We start from the raw sequence: 20012 nt of genomic DNA, 5'->3' as shown, positions 1-20012 counted from the left end.
CTTTGGGGCAAGTGCTCTTTTAGTCCAAAGCAGGAGAAAATGCTGCATGAAAGGGTCAGGCAAGCTTACTGCTAATAGAAAGACAGACTTTGATAAAGATTTCTAATTCTCCTAATTTGTGTGGATTGCACAGTTGCATGTCAAAATAAATAGTTAATGAATTAAATACATAGCCTATCTGCTCTCCTTTTTCCAACCCTGGTCTCCTTCTCAGTCCTTCACCTCTCAGGTCACAAAAGCAATGAGGAAGAACAAGATAATGATCTGTGCTCTCTCCCTGCAGACTCCAACACACAACACAAGCAGAGACAGATGTTGTTTCAGGTCAAGCAGGCCTTTCTGAAGCTGAACATAGTACAGGAACTGAGTCAGAGGACTGGACACAGACCTGCCAGGAGGAAACAAGGAAGGAGACACTTTGCTGGACAATGCACAGCACAAAAAGTCACATTGACCATGTAGGCAAAAGCTGAGACAGTAGCCACATGTACTGGTGAGTTTGGGAGGTGGTGAACAAGAACTTTGGGAGCAAGAATATCTGCAGGGCTGCCCCTCCTGTCTGCCACCACCTGTGGAAGGAACGGCAGCCACCTTCTCCTAGAGGCTAGAGATCCTTCACCTGTAGGATGACCTTTGGGGCCCAAATCCAAGGGGTATCAGGAGTTACCCAATCTACTCCCAATACTTCAAGTTATAACATCAGTAAAAACATTCTGGTTTAGACAGTTGGCTAGGGAATAGTACCTGCACAAAGCAGCCCAACAGTGTTCCTCTACCTGAAATCTGTTCCTCTGATCATACAGACCCTTATATTTTGGTAAAGTAATCAAAAGAGGAACCAGTTTTGTCATCAAACAGGAATTTTAATTGCTAAACATGCAGTACAACATCTGTTTTGTCTCACATGGAGAACTTCTGAAATACAATACCACCTGGCTTGCACTGGAGTATGCAGGTAAGAATAAAGACAAATTCACTGTTTGTGTGGAAAAAAAAATGCATATTGGGTGTAAATGGGAGGGATGTAGACAATATTTACTCACTTGTCAAAACCTAAAAACAGTGGGACCAACATACCTGGGCATTCCCCATTGCTGCAGATCCAGATGCCACGTCGACAAATGCTAGGAAACATAATTTTAAGTTATGCAAGAATATGCATGTTCATATAGTGCAATTCATATCTTCTGTTGCAAGCTTTTCCCAAATAATTGAAATATTATATCCCTATATATATATTTATATTCATATTATATTTTATATTTATTTATATATTATATTTTATTTTTATATTTTATATTAATACATATATTAATGTCCCTGTTTTAGGGAAATTAGACCAGCCCCCAGCATCCTTTCAATCTGCCATAATCTTGTTTCTTAATATATCTATCCTCCTGATCTATTCTACCATTATTTGACAGCAACTGATGACAATATGAGCTGGAACGGTTGCAAAATTAAAGAACTTGTTTTTTCCCCAAAACATTTAATACTTTACAACTATATTCCACTGATGTGGAATGAGTTTTAAATGCAATTCTCAAGATATGTCTATTACTATGATGGAATCTTAGAGGGGAAAAAAATTAACCTGTGGAAATAATACCTACAACCCCCAGCTCAAGGAAGGAAACTTCAAAGGTAAATGAGGTTGCTCAGGACCTTGCCCATTTGATTTTAGAAATATCCAGAACGGTTCTTCTGGGCAGCTGTCTCAGTGCTACACTATCTCAAGGGAATATTTTTTTCTAATGTCTAAATGGAATTTCCGTTGTCTCAACTCGTGTCCATCACTTTTTGCTCCTTTGCTGTTTGCCTCTGAGAAGATTTTGTCCCTGTCTTCTTTACAACCCCCCTTTAGGTAGTGAAAGTTTCCACCATTAGCCTTTAAACAAATCTAGATCCCTTTGCTTCTCCTCATGCTTCTCCTCCCCAGTCATTTCCAGAGTCCTCCACTAGACTATCTCCAGTTCATCAACCTCCCTCTTGCAGTGGACATTATACCAGTACTGACCAGCACTGGCCACACTACTCCAGGCATGACCTCTTCAGTTTGACCCAAAAGGCAATAAGCCCTGTCCTTTGCCAGCTGGCTAGACTTCTGCTCATGCAGACCTTTATCATTGTAACTGTACAGTGCTGACTTAAGTTCCTCTTGCTCAGTTTCCCTTTCTCTGCAAAGAGTTTTTTCTGGTTTAATGTCTTTGGGTGGTGGATTTAGTGCCATCCCCAGAGGTGCTACCAGTAACCAGTAACAGGCACTGATAGTCATCGAGATTGCTGTCGTTCTTGGATCTGTGATGTCAAGCTGGTCAATTCTAGAATCTCAAACTGAAATAATTTTTCAAGAGATGCTAGACTTTTTTTATTTCTTTAATTATTCCATCCCTTTAAAACCTCTTGTGGAGAGTCAATTTACTCAGGATGGTGAATGCTGAGCTGATGGAACAACATTCATAGAATCATGGAATCATTTAGGTTGGAAAAGACCTCTAAGATCATCAAATCCAAACAATTCTCCACAGCATTATCAAATCTGAATAACAGGAAACATTTTCTAACAATACAGTCAGCATTAACCTCTCAAAAACACTATGGTTGAACAATGTGGCCAAGCTCAAAGCTGCAAACAGTTCCAGAAAAAAGACAAAATGCTAATGTCATGATTATGGTTCATATTCTGTGATACATGGTGCCAGTAATGAAAAACTTCTGGTTAATAGTGATGACACATACACCATTTTTCTTCTGCATATGGTGGCTCTAACCTAGTCCCTCTTTTTTGGTCTAATTGGAAACATCTGTGCTTGGTGTTGTCTGAACTCCTTACACAAATATATTCACACTTACACATACCAGATCAAGCATACATTACTCATTCCCCTTCCTTTCTTTAGGCAGCTAGCCTTCCCCTTCAGAATGGTATTCGTGAGTGAAGGAAAAATTGTGAACCATGCAGCTGGGAAGATCCATTAGCTTTGTGAGAAGTTTCAAGGACGTGCCTGAGCTAACTCTTCTTGGAAAGAAACCGTGTTTAGAGGTCAAATACATGTAGGAAGTCGAAACAAAGACACCACTGCTGACACCAACCAGACATGGGAACCTGCCAGTCTGTCTTATCCACAGGAAACAGGTAGTTCTCTACTGTTTGAAGGAGTATGACCCTCACATTGTTCTATCAGGCCAAATAACCCTTTAAAAGCGAAGCTGATTTTGTATTTGTGAACAGCTCACTTCTTGGAAGGGGACGGTGTTTCCAATAAGAGACCAGGTCCTTTGCCAATGAAAATAAGTATTTTTAAGAAGAGACAGAGAGAGATATCTAGATAGATCATCTAAAACAGTCACCAAAAATTTGTGCAGTACCCTAGAGCAACAGCAACCATGCCAAAGCAACGCTGAATTTACCATGAGTTGCAATCCCGGGAGATGGTGAACCCAGGAGGATAATGTCTTCCAGAGTGGATGCAGGAGCAGTCAGAGCTTTCAATGCAATGTTCACCATCAAGGAGCTTTCCCTCTGGATAGATCAGGTGACAACAGCACATGCACATACGACACACACAGACAGAAACATAAATGTGATTAGATTTTCTGGTTCTTCATATACTTTGGCAAGACCTCATATGCATTATTATCCATAGTTGCACAGAGAGCAATTGCAAAGAATGTAGCTTGCCAAAAAGCCTCATGGGGGCTGGTGTCTACTTTTCTTCCAGTGCTGCCTCTCCTTCAGATGTGCTGAATGGTACATTTCTGGTGCTCCCAGAGAAGCTCTTTGCTTAGGCAGTCCCTGAGTCAGTATATATATATAGGACTCCTGTATATTGGAACATACAGGAGTCAAATCTGGGGAGCATAATCAAGCTTGATCTGAGCTAATCTAGAAACCTGTGCAAAAAATACATGCACTGTATGTACTTAGAAATAGTGCAAAGCATAAACCCTAGAGCTAACAAGAACTGACTGAAGTAAAGAGTGCCCAGACAGGTTTTGCATTTGTTATATGAGGACAAAAGAGGAGAAAAACAAAGTAGGGAATGAAGGAGCAAAGTTGAACAAGAATCCAGCAGACAGGGACTAAGAAATAGAAGAAACCTATGCAGGCAGTGCGCTTTCAGCTGTCTTGGACAGCGAATACTGGGAAAGCAGTGTGCCACAAATCAGGGTCAGAGAGAAAGCAGCATTATGATGTGGAGATCTGGTTTCTCGTTTCAACTTCTGCAGAAGCAAAGTGAGAAGGCTAATTTCCTAACTTGGATCCAGTTTCTGAGGTTTCCATATCACACAACTATAATTACCTATTCTATATATAGTCTATCTTACAAAGATAATTGGAGGCACATATCAGTTATAAAGACTTGTCTGAGATTGCATCATATGCTAGCAGTAGAAGAAAGGACAAGTTTCTTGTTTCTTTCTCTCAGATCCACATGTTGATAGGTAGTTGATATTCCTCTGTTCAAAAAAGAGCTGCTATAACAAAACATTTTGACTGCTAAAAACTCCTTTTCCTTCTGTCCTGGTTCCAGTTAGGACAGAGTTAATTTTCCTCATAGTAGCTGGTAGGGTGCTATGTTTTGGATTAGGATGAGAAGAGCGCTGATAACATGCTGATGTTTTAATTGTTGCAGAGCAGTGCTTACACCAGGCCAAGGACTTTTCAGCTTCTCGCTCTGTCCTGCCAGCGAGCAGGCTAGGGGTGCAGCAGGAGCTGGGAGGGGACAGACCCAGGACAGCTGACCCAAACTGGCCAAAGGGGTATTCCATACCATCTGACGTCATGCTAAACAATATATAGGGGTGGCTGTCCGGGGTGGGGCGCCGGCTGCTTGGGGATAGGCTGGGCATCGGTCAGCGGGTGCTGAGCAATTGCATTGTGCATCACTTGTTTCTTACACATTATTATTATTAATACTATTGTCATTATCACTATTATTATTATTGTTATTATTATATTCCTGTCTTAATAAACTGTCTTTATCTCAGCTCACAGGCTTCACTTTCCCGTTTCTCTCCCGCATCCCAGAGAGGGAGGGGGGAGGGTGAGCGAACGGCTGTGTGGTGTTTAGCTGCCAGCCGGGTTAAACCACAACACCTTCTCTTTGAGGGAATCCTTCCAAACACCTGTAGAGATTCTGGCCCTTTTCCCTAGCAGCAGCATTCACTACTGACAGTGACACACAGGTAAGTCCCTTTTCTCCCATTCTTGCTATAGCGTTGCCTGGAAGGATATTTACTGTAGAGAAAATCCTTCCATTGAGAGATACTTAAACAAGATCTGAGCATTTAAGGCTCTCCAGAGAGCAAAAGAAAACAGACTGTTCGTGTTTTTTCCTGGCAATAGTAATTCTATTTACTGCTATTAAAATAACTGTGTGCTGCATTTAAGGAAGAATAAAATAAAGTGAAAAAGACACATACATTGAACAGATCATTTGTACTCTTGGAGAACTGGAAAGAAGCTAAGAGAAGGTATAATAATCATCCTAAATCCCAATTTTCTCTATTCATCTATGAGATCCTCCTCACTTTCTATTAAACTCAAACAAAATTTCTTTCTTCTAGACTGTGCACCAAATAACAGTAAAAATATTGAACTGCTGATTCTTATTTCTTATCATTCAGTTTCTTCTAGTCATCTACAGGTTCCTCATGTAATACCTATTCTGTTGAGCTCCTGTCTCTGTGCCTCTCCGTTTCTGTCCCTTTACACCTTTCCTGTGCTGAACTGACCAGAGCAGAGACCAAAGAAAGAATAGCCAGGGACCTTATGCAGCTGGTGGATTCAACACCTTCAGCTTTTCCCAACAGCCCCAGGACTGTACAAATCTAATAGCTACTTGCTACACAACAAAATAAGCTCCTGTGCCTAATTCTATCACCTGCCAGCTTCCCCATACACATACTCAAGTTCTTCCATAGAATGACAGCTTTAAACTTCCAATGCACAAGAGACCAGCAGCTAAATGGGCAACTGCCAAGCTTTGAATGACTGGAAATGTTTTAGAATGCATTAATGACTCCTAAAACAAGGTTTATATCATCATCACTGCCTTGTTTTGGAAATCAGACTACATGCTCAGTAAACCTCAGTTACATTTAGTGTCTCAGTGCAGAGGGACAGTAAATACCTCTGTACATTCACATAAAGTCCAGATTTGAAGTGTGAAATGTAAATTCCTATTCAAAATAATAATAAAAGCTAGAAAAGGGAGCATAGGGATCTTTGCAGACAGAAATCAAACACTCCTCCTGCAGTCATGTTAAGTACAATAAGCAGAGGAGGAAGACCATGAAAAAAAAAAAAAGTTTTTGTTGGGCTGCTACCTTTAAGCCAATCAGATCTCCTCTGATCAGGATCCTCTGAAAGGATTCCATAACAAGCAAAATCATTCATCTAAAATCCTGAAGATCTTTGGAAATATAGCACAAGTTCTGCATGTTTTGTTTTTCTATAAGAAATGCCTTCAGTATATTCTCTATTCTTTCTTCCTCTAGCTTCTAGAGGAAGACAGCTTCTAGCCAAAAGCAGTTGAGAAGGAATCTAGACATGTCAGTGGTAGGTAGTCCCTCAGCAAGAAAGAAAGGCAATCCTAGAATACTAGATGGTGCTGATGTTCACAGAAACATTTACTTTTTAGTTGGCTCTAAAAAGTGGCCTTTTCATAGAGTGAGCATACAGGCAGTATAGAAAACGGTTTATTCTAGGGCATGGTCCCAGAAAAGAGGAGTGTTTCTGATTTTGGGAAAAACTAAGAGAAGACACTGCTTTCCTTCTTCTTATAAAATAGGTAACACCACTGCCAAATGTTTCTCTGTAAACAGCTCTGTAAATAAATTACCAGGGCAGCTGCAGCCATCAACACATTGTCCGTGACACACTTCATTGATATTCAGGCTCTGGCAGGTTTTGGCACAAGGAGATACACATTCCTTATACTCCATGCCAACTGGACATCTTGGCCCTGAAACAATTACAAGAAATTAGAAATGCAAATTCCTCAATAACTCTTAAATAAATAAATTCCCTTAATTATCACAGGCTGGGTCACAGAGACACCAAAAAGGTCATATCCCCTTTAATCAATGATTTCTTTTTCAGAAGCAAAAACATTTAAGGAACGTTAGATTTTCAGCTTGATTTTTCAGTTGGGTTGCCTAGTAAATACTTAGGGGTTACAGCCAATTTATTATCTAAGAAATTGAGTCTAAATAACTAGAACCAAGTGCGTTAAGAACAGTCAAACATGGTGAAAAATTTTGCAATAATATCTGGGTAGTTTGGATAAACAAGCATGTTCTGTACTTTTAAGTTACACAGTTACTACATTCATTTGGGAAACTACACTGATGTTTCATGTTCCCAGAGAGAACAGGGAGACAGTTAAGACTCTGAAATCACACCCTTCTTCCAGAGAACTGCTAGCACAGGCTAACACCCATGCTGCAGTATCTTTACTGCTGTCATTATCTAGGAGAGGCTGTTATGCAAGCACTATAGCCATTCCTTCATTTTGATGCATAGGCACATCCCACAAGACTGCATGGGCATGCAGTGGGCAGAAAAGATTAGAGCCTGCCCTTTCTCAGCAAATCCTCTAATGAAGGACGCTGGAGGGTAACAAAGGAGTAGTTTTGCCCTTTGTGGCTCACTACTGCCCAGCACTACAGTCCTTGTAATACAGCAACATCTCATGCCTCCAATACAATTACTGTCATCATTTACTGAGACAGCATGATAGTGAAGGGTGATGTGCAGATGAAGGATGATAGATAATTAAGATCCTGTTGTGGTAGCATACATGGGTAGTACCTCTCTTTCCTGGCTTGGAAAAAGCATGGTTTGTGAAGTCGAGGGTTAAAAATGAGTTCTGGGAATAGAGATGCATTCTCTCATGGATTTAGCCAGACTTACAGGAAGTCCTGGCTAAAATGGGTCCTCTGGTTTGCACCTTGAGCAAAGAAACAAGTTAGATCCTTTTATATCCCAACATAAAGGTAACAAATTACTTCAAGAAAGAGTCTTCTTTGGTGTATAATCCCTTGAATAAGTGGTTGGCAATATCTTGCTATGCTAACTGTAATCTGAAGATAGTGTTTTCTTCAGTGGTGGCTATTAACAGAGTAACTTTACCAGAGAAGAAAGTTGGCTTGTAAGTGCTGTCAGTACAAATATGTCATGTTAGCCCAGGAAATCAATTTATAAACATTCTGAGAGAACTGTCCTTCCTGTGTAATAAAGAAAGCATGAGAAAAATCATTGAGAACATGATATTAAAGGATTTTTATTAATATTCATTTGTGTATTTATGTATTTAACTGGGGTTCTCCAGTGGAGGCATGCAGGTATACGAACTCCTGCACATTGGGTGCAAATGTGACCTTTACTCTACAGAGGCATCCCAGACAATCTACATCCTTCTCTGTTTGCAAAATCTTTGCGGAGATGCAATCAAGACCTCTGACCTTGGCAAAATTAGGTTAATAAAGACAACATTTCAAGATGCAATCAGGATCTCTGACTTAGAAAAAAAAAATGGCTAAACTAGGAAACGTCCCAATTCCAATGTAATTGTTTCAAGCAAATAAAAGATTAAATAATTCTCTTTACCCAGGAGCATTAAGGAGAGCCTTTCATGAAGATGCTGTCTTACAAGTATAGGCTGGATAAAATCACACATCTGAACCAAGTGTGAAATAATTCCTGAACGTCATAGTTGGTAGCTTTGTGTGATCACATAAATGTGTAGCAGCTCAGAATCTTCTTCATGGGGATTGTCTTACTTAGGGACATGGTTTAGTGGGTAATATTGGTGGTAGGGGGGATGGTTGAGCCAAATGATCTTGGAGGTCTTTTCCTACCTTAACGATTCTATGATTCTATGATTCATATGTGGTTCAAACAATCCTCACTTACAGACAACAACTTCTAGCAAAGAGGTAAATGACAGGGAGCTGAAAGTGGGAATGAGGAAAGGCACTTCAGATAAATGGTAGTGATGGGAACATTAAAATTTAACTTGCCTGCTCGAATCAACCTGAAACAACATCCTAAAAAATCAACAGTTGCTCTTACCTGCAGCACATAAATCTGCAGGACAGGCATGATCTCATTTGGGGTAAGTAGCTCAGGAATAATTCTATCAACTTACTGCACAAGCTCTCTTCAGGCCACCCATCCAAAATCACTCCTTCATGAGCACAGTTTCTTGCATAATCAAGGAACACTGAGCAGTGACAGTTTGTGCTATGGGTACAGGCACAGATGTCTTCTTCACAGAGATGGATGTATGGCTCTGGATCCACTAGATGGTGGCACCGGGAAAAGGTCAGAGATGTTCTTAGCAGCTGGCAGATTTCCATGACACCCTGCATGACCAGTGCAAGGAGGAATAGGGGACAAAATATTTTAGTTACTATAAACTTAGGAAGAAGAAGCTTTTCCAAACACACTGTCACCATTGTTAAATAACATCATGGTTATTAGTCACACATAAACATTGCAGTCAATAGCTAAAAGTGGGCTACATCCATTTATTCACTACATCCATAATACATACATAAACAAAGGTACATTAATATGCTGATTAACATAAAACAGTGTCATATAAGAGAGGCTTCACACAGAAACATGTCGGTCAATCAGTTATCAAATGCAGGAAAGCAAAGAACTGCTTGCTGTCCAGTGAAGAACCAGGTGGTGTCTGGAGGACCAGAAACACATGCACATCAAGAGAGAGGAACTTACAATTAAGGTACTTCAGAAGAAAAATGACCAGACAGACCATCTTTCAGATAATGAGGGAACAGAGCAAGTTTCATGCTGAAAGACCAAATCTGACTGGGATCCAAGGAATCAAATTTGTTTTCTACTTCTGACTTCATATTCCTGTCACTCCTGCTGGCTTGTCCAATGCATGATAGGTCAATTTAACTCAGATAAATGGCAGAAAAATAACCCAGGGAAAAAAAGCAAAATTTTCACTTTTCTAGTAAGTTAAACCATCATGGTGACAGCTAGTGCAAGGACGGGACTGCACAGTGAGATGGGGAGGAAGGTACCAAAACTTACCTTTTCAGATGGCAACAAGCTATGTATGAATTAACTGTAAATGGAACACAACCTAATGAGAGTTCACTTTATTTTGTGAAGGAGATTCCCAAGTAGATTTTCTCTTATGTTTACATTATGTCACTGTTCAATAAGTCTGAGGTCCTCAATGCAACTTTCTGAAAGGATGACAATGTGCTTAGATAAGTGGGAAAACAATGTCTGATACAACCCTAACATAAACAGTTGAAGTGGAACTTTATTCTACTTATTCATCAATGTTTTATATAAGCATTTGTAACCATGCTGTATATTTCAGGCCTATCATTACACGGAGGCATGACAGGACAGGTTCTTAAGCTGGTTCCTTCAAAATAAGGACAAGTACCTGAGATGACAGCACACAGAAGTTATAGATTCATAGCTGTGCTAAAAAAAAAAAAAAAAAAAAGTTTGGTTGTCTTGTTTCCAATTTTGGGTGAGGTGAGGTGGAAGGTGAAAAATGGGGAGCAAAAACACCCACAGTCTTTTGCAGATGTCTAGATGCCTTCTCTAAATGGCAGATGGTATACCTGCATAGTAGAGGTACTAAGGTTTCTACTGCTGAGTAGGAAAGACTTTACTTGCTGGAGGGTGTTTTGTCCGGATGATCAACTTAGTACATGCCTGAACTGAGGCAGAACTTCTGACTTATGAAAAAAAACCAAACAGAAATGTCTGATCTATTGAAAATTGAAAATATATTCAGAGTTTAGCAAAGAGCTCTGTGAATAATTGCATATATAAGGAGGTCTTGAGCCTTCTGAGAAAGGTCTCTGGGAATGTAAAAGCAATGCTAACTGAGCATGATTGTCTTCCAGAAAAATAGATCCAGCCTGAAATATTTCTGATGCCCAAACAGAAGACACCATGCTGAGAGAGATGGAACGATGACTAGAAAGGGGGGAACAGGAAGTGCATAAATAGTGTTGGTACTACTCTTAGACTACACGAAGTTTGAGAAAACTGACAAAGTGCCACAGGCCTGGAAGTAATAAAAATACAAACAGCCAAAAGAGCTATTAAAGCAGAGTTTCAAGATGAAACTGATGTAATCAGAAGTGAGCTGAGAGTTGCTCAGAGGATGAGCAGTGCAGCAGATCCCGGACCAAAGCCCTGATCCAGATACTATCAAATGCAATAGAAAAATGACTTATGCAATAAGCCCACTCACAGGCTGTGTTAATAAGGTAATAGCCTTGTTAAAAAGGTAATACACTTCAACTGTTATGCTGCAGCAGAACTCAGACTGTATAGTCTGCAAAACACATGGTGACAACAAAGCTAGTCAAAACAACCTTTTTGGATCATGTTCACTACATATCAATAAATGAGACTAAAAACAACAACAAAAACTTTTAAAACCATTTTTCCCCATGGTGTTCTTTAGTATTGTTCAATAACAACATACCTAATGACTGACCTTTAACTGCTTGTCAAGAAAACAAGTCATATGCCAGAAATCACCATACAGTTCATTTTCTCTGTTTAAAGGCTTTCTTGCCATTCAAATTGCTTCAAATTTTCAACCGACTTTATACAAGAAATTGTAGATCTAATTTTCCAGTATTTTAGACATATCTCAGCTATGTATTATGACAAACTAATGGACATAAGATGAAATACAGGAAAATCCCACTATATAAAATATAAAAAATATTTTCATTATGATGATGGTCAAACACTGCAACAGGTGCTCATAGGGGCTGTGAAACCTTCAACCTTGGAGATAATCAAAATGTGACTGGACAAAGATCTGAGCAACCTGACCTAAGGCAGCTCTGTTTCAAGCAGGGGTTTGGAGTAGATGGCCTCCAGAGGTCCCTTCAAGTTAATTCTACAAATTATTTTTATTTTCTCTCCTTTCTTTAAAACTGAATGGTCAAGTTGAACTAACAGAGTTCTTTAGTCAGGGGACAGTACACCTTTGTGGAGAGACCAGAGCCATCTCACCCATGGCTATAGTGTTCCTGCTTACGGAATAATAGTCCTGGAAGCTGCTTCACACAGAAAAGGAACTGCCCCAAACCAACAGACTAGGGAGTAAAGCCTCAGCCTGAAACAGTGCTTAGAATGCAGAGGGCTGTAAGATTAAAACCACCGGAACTGACTGCAGTATTTGAAATACAGGTGAAGGTCTCGACTTTACTTCATTTACTTCTGCATGAGTTCTGTTGTAAGTGTTTCTTTAAATGCCTTGGCAGTGTCCTTGCACTGGCAAGTCCTACTGACCACAAGCCTACTGACTTTCTTTATTCCCCAGTCCCACCACACAGAGTTGTAGGTGGCATTTTATACATTCTTCCAATTTCTGTGGCATTGTATTATGCTGCTGCATGAATTGCATTTGTCTATTCTTTAGTGATTGCCATTAAAGAAAGAAAAACTAAAAAGTAACAGAAGAAAGCAGAGATACCCTATCGTTCTGTTGAATTTTAATCTTATAGTACATGGATATACAGAAGTGTTTCTTTATATCATCCAAGAAAGATATATTTTAGTGTCATAGCTGGGTATAATCTTTCAGCCTGTCTTTCTTTCAGACTTTCTTTCACCTATCAAAGGAGAATAATTTAGCCTCCCATCTTTCCAAGTAAAGAGCATCCAAATCCAGTATGTTTAGTACATCAAATGGTAGTTATATCTTTGAACAAACATTAACAACAGACAGAAGACACTTAAATTCTGGTTCAGCTAATATAGAGTCACAGAGTTGTTTGGGTTGGAAGGAACCTTAAGAAATATCTATTTCCAACACACACACACACACACACACACACCATGGGCGGAGATGCCACTCACTAGATCATGTTGTTCAAAGCCCCATCCAACCTGGCCTTGAACACTTCCAGGGATGGAGCATCCACAGCTTCTCTGGGCAACCTGTGCCAGTGCCTCACCATCCTCCGAGTAAAGAATTTCTTGCTAATGTCTAACCTAAACCTACCCTATTTTAGTTTAAAGACATTACCCTTGTCCTATCATTAAACTCCATGCTAAAGAATCCCACCCATCTTTCTTGTAGGCCCTTTTAAAGTACTGTAAGGCTGCTAGAAGGTGTCCCCAGAGCCTTCTCTTCTCCAGGATGAACAACCCCAACTCTCTCAGCCTGTCTTCATGGGATATGTAGATTTCAGGAGCAGACAAATGAGATTCTGGACAAAGTGGGCTTCATTTTCACTCCTGAAATATATTACAGTAATTTATGTCCACGTATTTGCTGACCTGCTTGTGAGTTCTACCATTATCATGATCAAAAAGTCTCAAACCTCTCTCCCTTGCTTTCAGCTTTGAGGATAAATGTTGTTTCTTTATTGTACATGGAAGTACTCCATGGAATATGAGTGTATTTTGTACCGATTACAGCAAGAGTAGCAAAAGTATAAATTAGTCGAATTCTAATTTCACCTTTGAACCACAGTCACTTTCACAACTAACATGCTATAGCTATAGTATTCTAACAAAAATAAGTAAACAAATAAATAAAGGAAGAATACAGTGAACTGTGGCCTTCATACATCATTTCCATTAGGGATGAAATCTGGAAAATTAAGGCAACATCTAAGAATGCATAAAAGAATACTAATTCTTTAAAACATATTTATGTTTTAAACACTGACTCATTACAGCAGTTACACACTTTTCACTCAGTTTAATACTTCAAGATCCTTGTTGCCTGTGCTGTTGGACATTTGAGAGGCTATTAGATTGCAGTACTTCATGGAATAGATGGCCTAAATCATCACAGCTATGTGGTGAAAAAAATGGATCAGACAAAACTGAGAAGCTCATTCATGGTAGGGAGGCTGTAGCTCCCTCCCTCCAACACTGCCCATTTTGGCATGTTTTCTGGATCAAAAGACAAGGTAGATAGCAGGCATCTCCACCATGTAGATGGCAAACTGCATCCAGCCCTAGGAGGGGAATACATATATCTGGAAAGAAACCATATCTACAGGCAGAGCAGTAGTCAAACATGTAAGTGTGTATGTGCTTTGGAGGTGGAGAACAGGGAGGGGCCCAGAGCAGCAGTGGGGTAAAAATGTGAGCTGGTTCCAGACCCTCAGCTGATACACAGCAGCATTAATCAAAATAAGAGCACTTTCTTAATAAAGAACATTAAATTGCCCATGTTTTCTATATTTTAAAGATGTGTTGTGCGGAATTCAAGTCCAAAGAAGCTCCAAGGAAAGAAGAGACAAGTAGGCATCAGGAGATTGCCCTGTTGCTGTCTCTCCAGTGGATTGGAACAAAATAAAACAGGAAGGACAAACCTTGTAAAGGAGAGGAAGCATACCCAGTTAAAGAGCTGGGACCACCAGCAGCTCTAGCTGGCTTACACACAGAAAAGAACATCCAGTATCTCCACCCGTCACCCAGCTGAGAGCTGCTTCTCATGTGGCACAAGGTTCTCCTGGTCACCATGAGCACCCACCCGTGGGACCAGGCGGCACAGAGATCTAACACATCTGCTCCTTGACAAAGTTCCACCTGGTCAGCCACCAACTCTGTGCAGCTTTCAAGTAGACTCAGAAAATGAAACTGAATTAGACACAGCATAAAGCTCACCATCTCCAAACTCTTCTAAGCTTGATTATAAACCATTGCAAAAGTTTGAGCTCCGGATAGGAGCAATGTGGCTTTCCAGTTTCACTGTATTTCTCAAGGGAAGCAGAAGCCACCTCCCTAAGGATGCTGGTTTAGTGGCTGCTGTGCGTGGGAAGAGAGGGCAAATAAAAGTCCAGATCTGCAGTGAGTGGGGGGCCGGGGGAGAAGGAACAGGCTAAAACAAAGCTATTGTTTCCCTCACCTAGCAGCTGACTGCCTGGCCCGGAGGGAGGCTGGGAGACGGGGGAGATTTGCATTCCGAAAGCTAAAGCAAGCAAACAAAGCAAGCTATTAGAAAGCTCGACATTCTTCAGCAGCGCTCGTTTGGCTGGACTGCTATTAATAGCTCTGTGTTTATTCTTGTACAGTGAATAAATTAAGCCAATGTTAAATGCTGTGAGCTCATGAACTCACACAAGACAGGAGATAATTTCATCCAGCTAATTTTTTTGTGGGAAAGCAAACTTTGTCCAAAAAAGCATCAATATTTAACGTGGTCTGTACAAAACTCACATTAACTGCAGTCTGGTCTCCAGGCAGCGTTTCATCCTGCATTTCATCCCACATGCCACTCCGTGGCCTCCCTTACAGTGTTGACATTTTCTAGAAGTTAAACTTGTCTAAATAGATAAAATTCCAGCAGCCACAACCAGTCACAAGAACCAGCTCGGCTCTGGAGCTGTGAACAGCTTTAAAACTCAGTTCTGTTCATCTGAAGACATCTCAGCCAGGTTGAAACCCGTCACTGAAGTCATGCCCTTTGGGTATCAAACAGGCATAGCTAAAGAGGTGCCAGGCATCACAGCCATTACTCACCTCAGGTGTTTAATCAGTCCAGAACCTGACAGAAACTCTGCACATATAGGCACAGCTCCAGCAAGAAGCATGCACTGAAGATCTCCACCCTGCAATCATTGCTATAGTTCCTCAGCCAGTTTTGCAGACCACAAAGCTATTGTGCTTAGGGGTATGAGCATGCTTTGCTGAATTTCGGAATATGTCTACCATAAATATCCCCTCTCAAAAGCTTAGTGGAAGTAGTCAGAAGTTTACAAGTTTATCCCAGCCTTCGTTAGCTTATTCCAAGTAATAGAAAACCAACATTAGAAGTAAATGTAGAGCAAATATGTCCCAAGAAGCACTACTACTCCTGAGAAATTATTTGAGCCTCGTTTAAAAAGTATCAGTCTATGGGACTTGTATAGCAAGATAGTAAAAGCTAAATTTTGATCTCAGTTACTCTGGTATAACTCTAATCATAACACCCACAGAGTCATTCTGATTTACACAGAGTACTTGAGATCAGATCCAAACCCTCAACGAATGAAAGCTCAATTTACCACAACTGTCATAACCTGTAATATCACATGCAGTCAGTGCATACTCAAAGTCATTTTCCTCCCTGAGCTGGTGGCCATATCTGTGTGTCTGCCCTGTGTCTAATGTAAACAAGGAACATGTTTATACTTGTAAAATAAGAAAAGAAACAGGTTGATGCAGGGAAGGGGGGATCACAGAATTGTCTGTGGTGAGCTGTCCTGTGTTTCTTCAACAAATCTGAGCTACTATCTATATACATAACTGAAGAAACCTACTCCTCCCGGCAGGAGAAATAGCCTGGTGGCACACAGGCAGCACAACAACTACAGAGAACATCTCTGTCAAAAACAGCCTGCCTGAAGCATCTGCCTGCTCTGGTGCCACCCACGTATATGAACACATGCACAAATAGTATTTGTGGTGGTGGTGCCTAGAGATGTCAGAGGCAATGCTTTCCTGCTCACGGGATAACAGGGGTTGTTACTTGCCTAAAATCGAAGGCACCACTTAAACACACCTTTCCCAAGTAATGTTGGAGTTTCTTTGGCAGCAACTCACACTCCAGGCTCTAATGAGCTGTTTGTTTCTTTGTTTATATGTTTGGGGTTTGTGTGTTAGATTGGGGACTTTTTCTCAGCAGGTTTGGGGGGCAACATGTACTACAACTTTAGAAAGAATACTCACAGGCAAGATGCAGTAGGAGAGTTAAGACTGCATTCAGTAACTAGTGAGCAAACTGTTCCTTTTACAACACTGCATGTAAATAAGACATGGGTCACAACATGCAGCCTCTTGGGTCAGTTATTCACAGCACTTGGAAGCCTTGTCTGCAGGGTGGTCACACAGTTCCCAGCTGAACAACAACACATGCAGCTGCATCTTGTACCCAATGTTATGGAGAGCACCCAGCATGGCATGCATCACCCCTGACACCTCTTGCTGCACCACGTGCTTCCTAAGTGTGCTCCTGCCAGGCTGAGCGAGGAGCCGCACACCGATCCCTGCACTTTGCAGCACCTGTTTGCAGTGTGGTGGCAAAAGTAGTGCTCTGTATAGCTAACACAGACCACTCCACATCTCAGAAACCCAAATCAGGCATCTCCTGCACCTTGCATCCCAACCATTTGCTGAGGGAGGATCGTGTCAGGTGCAGGACTCAGGGAACAATTGTGTTCCTCTACCAAAGAGCAGACAAGCTGCCTTCAGGTAGTGGGGGACTGAAACTGGAATGGGATCTTGTGGCACCAACCTTCTCTGCAATATCAGATGAAATGTTGCATATGCTGCTTGGAGTCTGGACTCTCTTGCACCGCTTATTTTCACTGCGCAAAGCCCAGGAGTTTGCAAAATCATAGCTGTTTCCTGCAAGGGTCCCTGTGAATCAAGAAGAGAAGAAGCACATAGCTGTTTAGGGTTTTGAGAAACAAGTGGTCATTAGTGGCTATGATCAATACGAGGGGCTGGTGAAGGATGTTTTTAAAACCAGAACTGTATCATTGAGAGAATTTCTATTCCAAATAGATTGACTGTAGAAAAGCCACCTTCACTGATCTGGATCGACTCCTGCATGGTATGTTTCTAAATTCCCTCCCTGAGCAGGACAGAACAAAGCTTGCAGAAGACAGCTCCCAGCAGATCCCACATTTCTAAAAACACACTAGAAGATATTCATTGGTTAGATATATTTGGCAGAAACTTAGACATGCCTAGACATTTTCTTATTATTTAAAAGTTGTCAACAAGACAGTAGAGATTAGCGAGGAAAAACACACACCCAAAAAGAAAAAAAAAAAAAGGGGGGGGAAAGAAAGAAAGAAGGAAGGAAGGAAAGAAGGAAAGAAAGAAGGAAGGAAGGAAGGAAGGAAGGAAGGAAGGAAGGAAGGAAGGAAGGGGAAGGAAGGAAGGAAGAGAGAGAGAGAGAGAAAGAGAAAGAGAAAGAGAGAGAGGAAGAAAGAAAGAAAGAGAGAGAGAGAGGAAGAAAGAAAGAAAGAAAGAAAGAAAGAAAGAAAGAAAGAAAGAAAGAAAGAAAGAAAGAAAGAAAGAAAGAAAGCTGTTCTCCCAAAGCAATGGAAGTATTAGCGTCCCTGATCACATCTAACCTTTATTTTCTCATTCTGTCTGAAACTACATCTTGTTTAAAAGAAACTTAACATACACCATAATGCTTGGGCCCTTGGTGTGATCTTACAGTGTAACTTGTCCCGAAACATGCTCCTCCGTGTTACAAGCAGATCTTGTGCCAGACTTGTCTAGATTTGCACGTATTTTGCATAAAAGCAAAACTGAAGGAGTTAATCTGTACATCTGTTGCTTCCTAGGAAATGCAAGCCACATCTCTCGCTCCATCCTTTTTTTCCTCCAGAAAAGGAATGTTTCCGCATTTTGTCTCCCATGATTTTGGCCTGACTGATTGCGGGACTACTTCCCTTTCCTTTGATAGGTACCTGCTACAAGATAGTTAATTTTGTGATTCTCAGTTCTGTGACTTTGCTTTTTAAACTCCTATTGTGTTGCATGCAAGAATATCAGTTGTCACTGTTAACTCATTTCCAAGACCTTATGCAGAAAACATCTTGAAATATGACCCCCCTCATTACCCAGAAAACAAGTGAAATGGTTCCTAAACATAAAATTTTTGTTTTTAAATATATATGTTAGATAGTGTTGTATAGATATATATGCATATGACCAGGCAATTCATGATGGATTTGGGTTTGCTCAACAGCTCAAGGTCTTGCCCCAGGTAAGCCTCCTCAACAAATGATAGTAAAAAACTAGGCTAGTAATGAATGAAGAGAGATCATTCAACAGTGTATTTTTCTTGTAATTGGCCCAGTCTAGCATTAAGTGACTTATGGCAACAGATATCCCACATGATATCCTTGTCTCTAAATTGGAGAGTCATGGATCTGACAAATGGACCACTCATTGGGTAAGGAAGTAGCTGGATGGTCATACTCAAAGAGTTGTGGTCAACAGCTCAATGCTCAAGTGGAAATCAATAACAAGTGGTGTTCCTCAGGGGTCAGTACTGGGACCAGCACTATTTAACATCTTTATCTGTGAGATGGACAGTGAAGTTGATTGCACCCTCAGCAACTCTGCCGATGACACCAACCTGTGTGGTGGGGCCAACATGCTGGAGGGAAGGGATGCCATCCAGAGGGACCTGGACAAGCTTGAGAGGTAGGCCTGTGAGAACCTCATGAGGTTAAACAAGGCCAAGGGCAAGGTCCTGCACCTGGGACAGGGTAATCCCAAGCACAAATATAGGCTGGGCAAAGAACGGATTAAGAGCAGCCCTGAGAAGGAGTTGCAGGTTTTGGCTGATAAAATGCTCAACATGAGCTGGCAATGTGCACTTTCAGCCCAGAAAGCCAGCTTATCCTGGGCTGCATCAAACAAGGAGTGGCCAGAAGGTCGAGGGAGATGATTCTCACCTCTACTCTGCTCTCGTTAGACCCCACCTGGTGTACTGCGTTCAGCTCTGGGGCCTCCAACATAAGAAGGACATGGACCTATTAGAACGAGTCCAGAAGAGGACCATGAATATGATTAGAGGGCTGGAGCACCTCTCCTGTTAAGACAGGCTGAGGGAGTTGGGGTGGTTCATCCTGGAGAAGAGAAGGCTCTGGGGACACCTTCTAGTGGTCTTACAGTACCTAAAGGGGGCCTACAGAAGAACTGGGGAGGGACTCTTTGTCAGGGAGTGTAGTGATAGAACAAGGAGTACTGGTTTTAAACTACAGAAGGATAGATTTAGATTAGACATTAGCAAGAAATTCTTTACTCAGAGGGTGGTGAGGCACTGGCACAGGTTGCCCAGAGAAGCTGTGGATGCTCCATCCCTGGAAGTGTTCAAGGCCAGGTTGGATGGGGCTTTGAGCAACCTGGTCTAGTGGAAGGTGTCCCTGCCCAAGGCAGGTGGGTTGGAATTAGATGATCCTTAAGGTCCCTTCCAGTCCAAACCATTCTATGATTCTATGAT

General features: G+C 41.1%; 1 protein-coding gene across 2 annotated transcripts in view; it reads right to left on the bottom strand.

Annotated features, from left to right (window-relative positions):
- VWF (von Willebrand factor) overlaps positions 1 to 20012 on the bottom strand; it is a 147827-nt gene that overhangs the window by 114856 nt on the left and 12959 nt on the right. For both annotated transcript variants that reach the window (XM_083819388.1, XM_083819389.1), the window contains exons 6-10: positions 17274 to 17398; positions 9159 to 9375; positions 6849 to 6971; positions 3412 to 3523; positions 1078 to 1124 (exon numbers count right to left, since the gene is read on the bottom strand). In XM_083819388.1, coding sequence (XP_083675514.1) covers positions 1078 to 1124; positions 3412 to 3523; positions 6849 to 6971; positions 9159 to 9375; positions 17274 to 17398 — 624 coding nt within the window. The remainder of the gene's footprint in view (positions 1 to 1077; positions 1125 to 3411; positions 3524 to 6848; positions 6972 to 9158; positions 9376 to 17273; positions 17399 to 20012) is intronic.

This window comes from Anser anser (genome assembly GCF_964211835.1).
Source record: "Anser anser genome assembly, chromosome: 1".
Classification (NCBI taxonomy): domain Eukaryota; kingdom Metazoa; phylum Chordata; class Aves; order Anseriformes; family Anatidae; genus Anser; species Anser anser.
The sequence above is the reverse complement of the archived record's forward strand: the minus strand, read 5'-3'. Positions and strand labels throughout refer to the sequence as shown.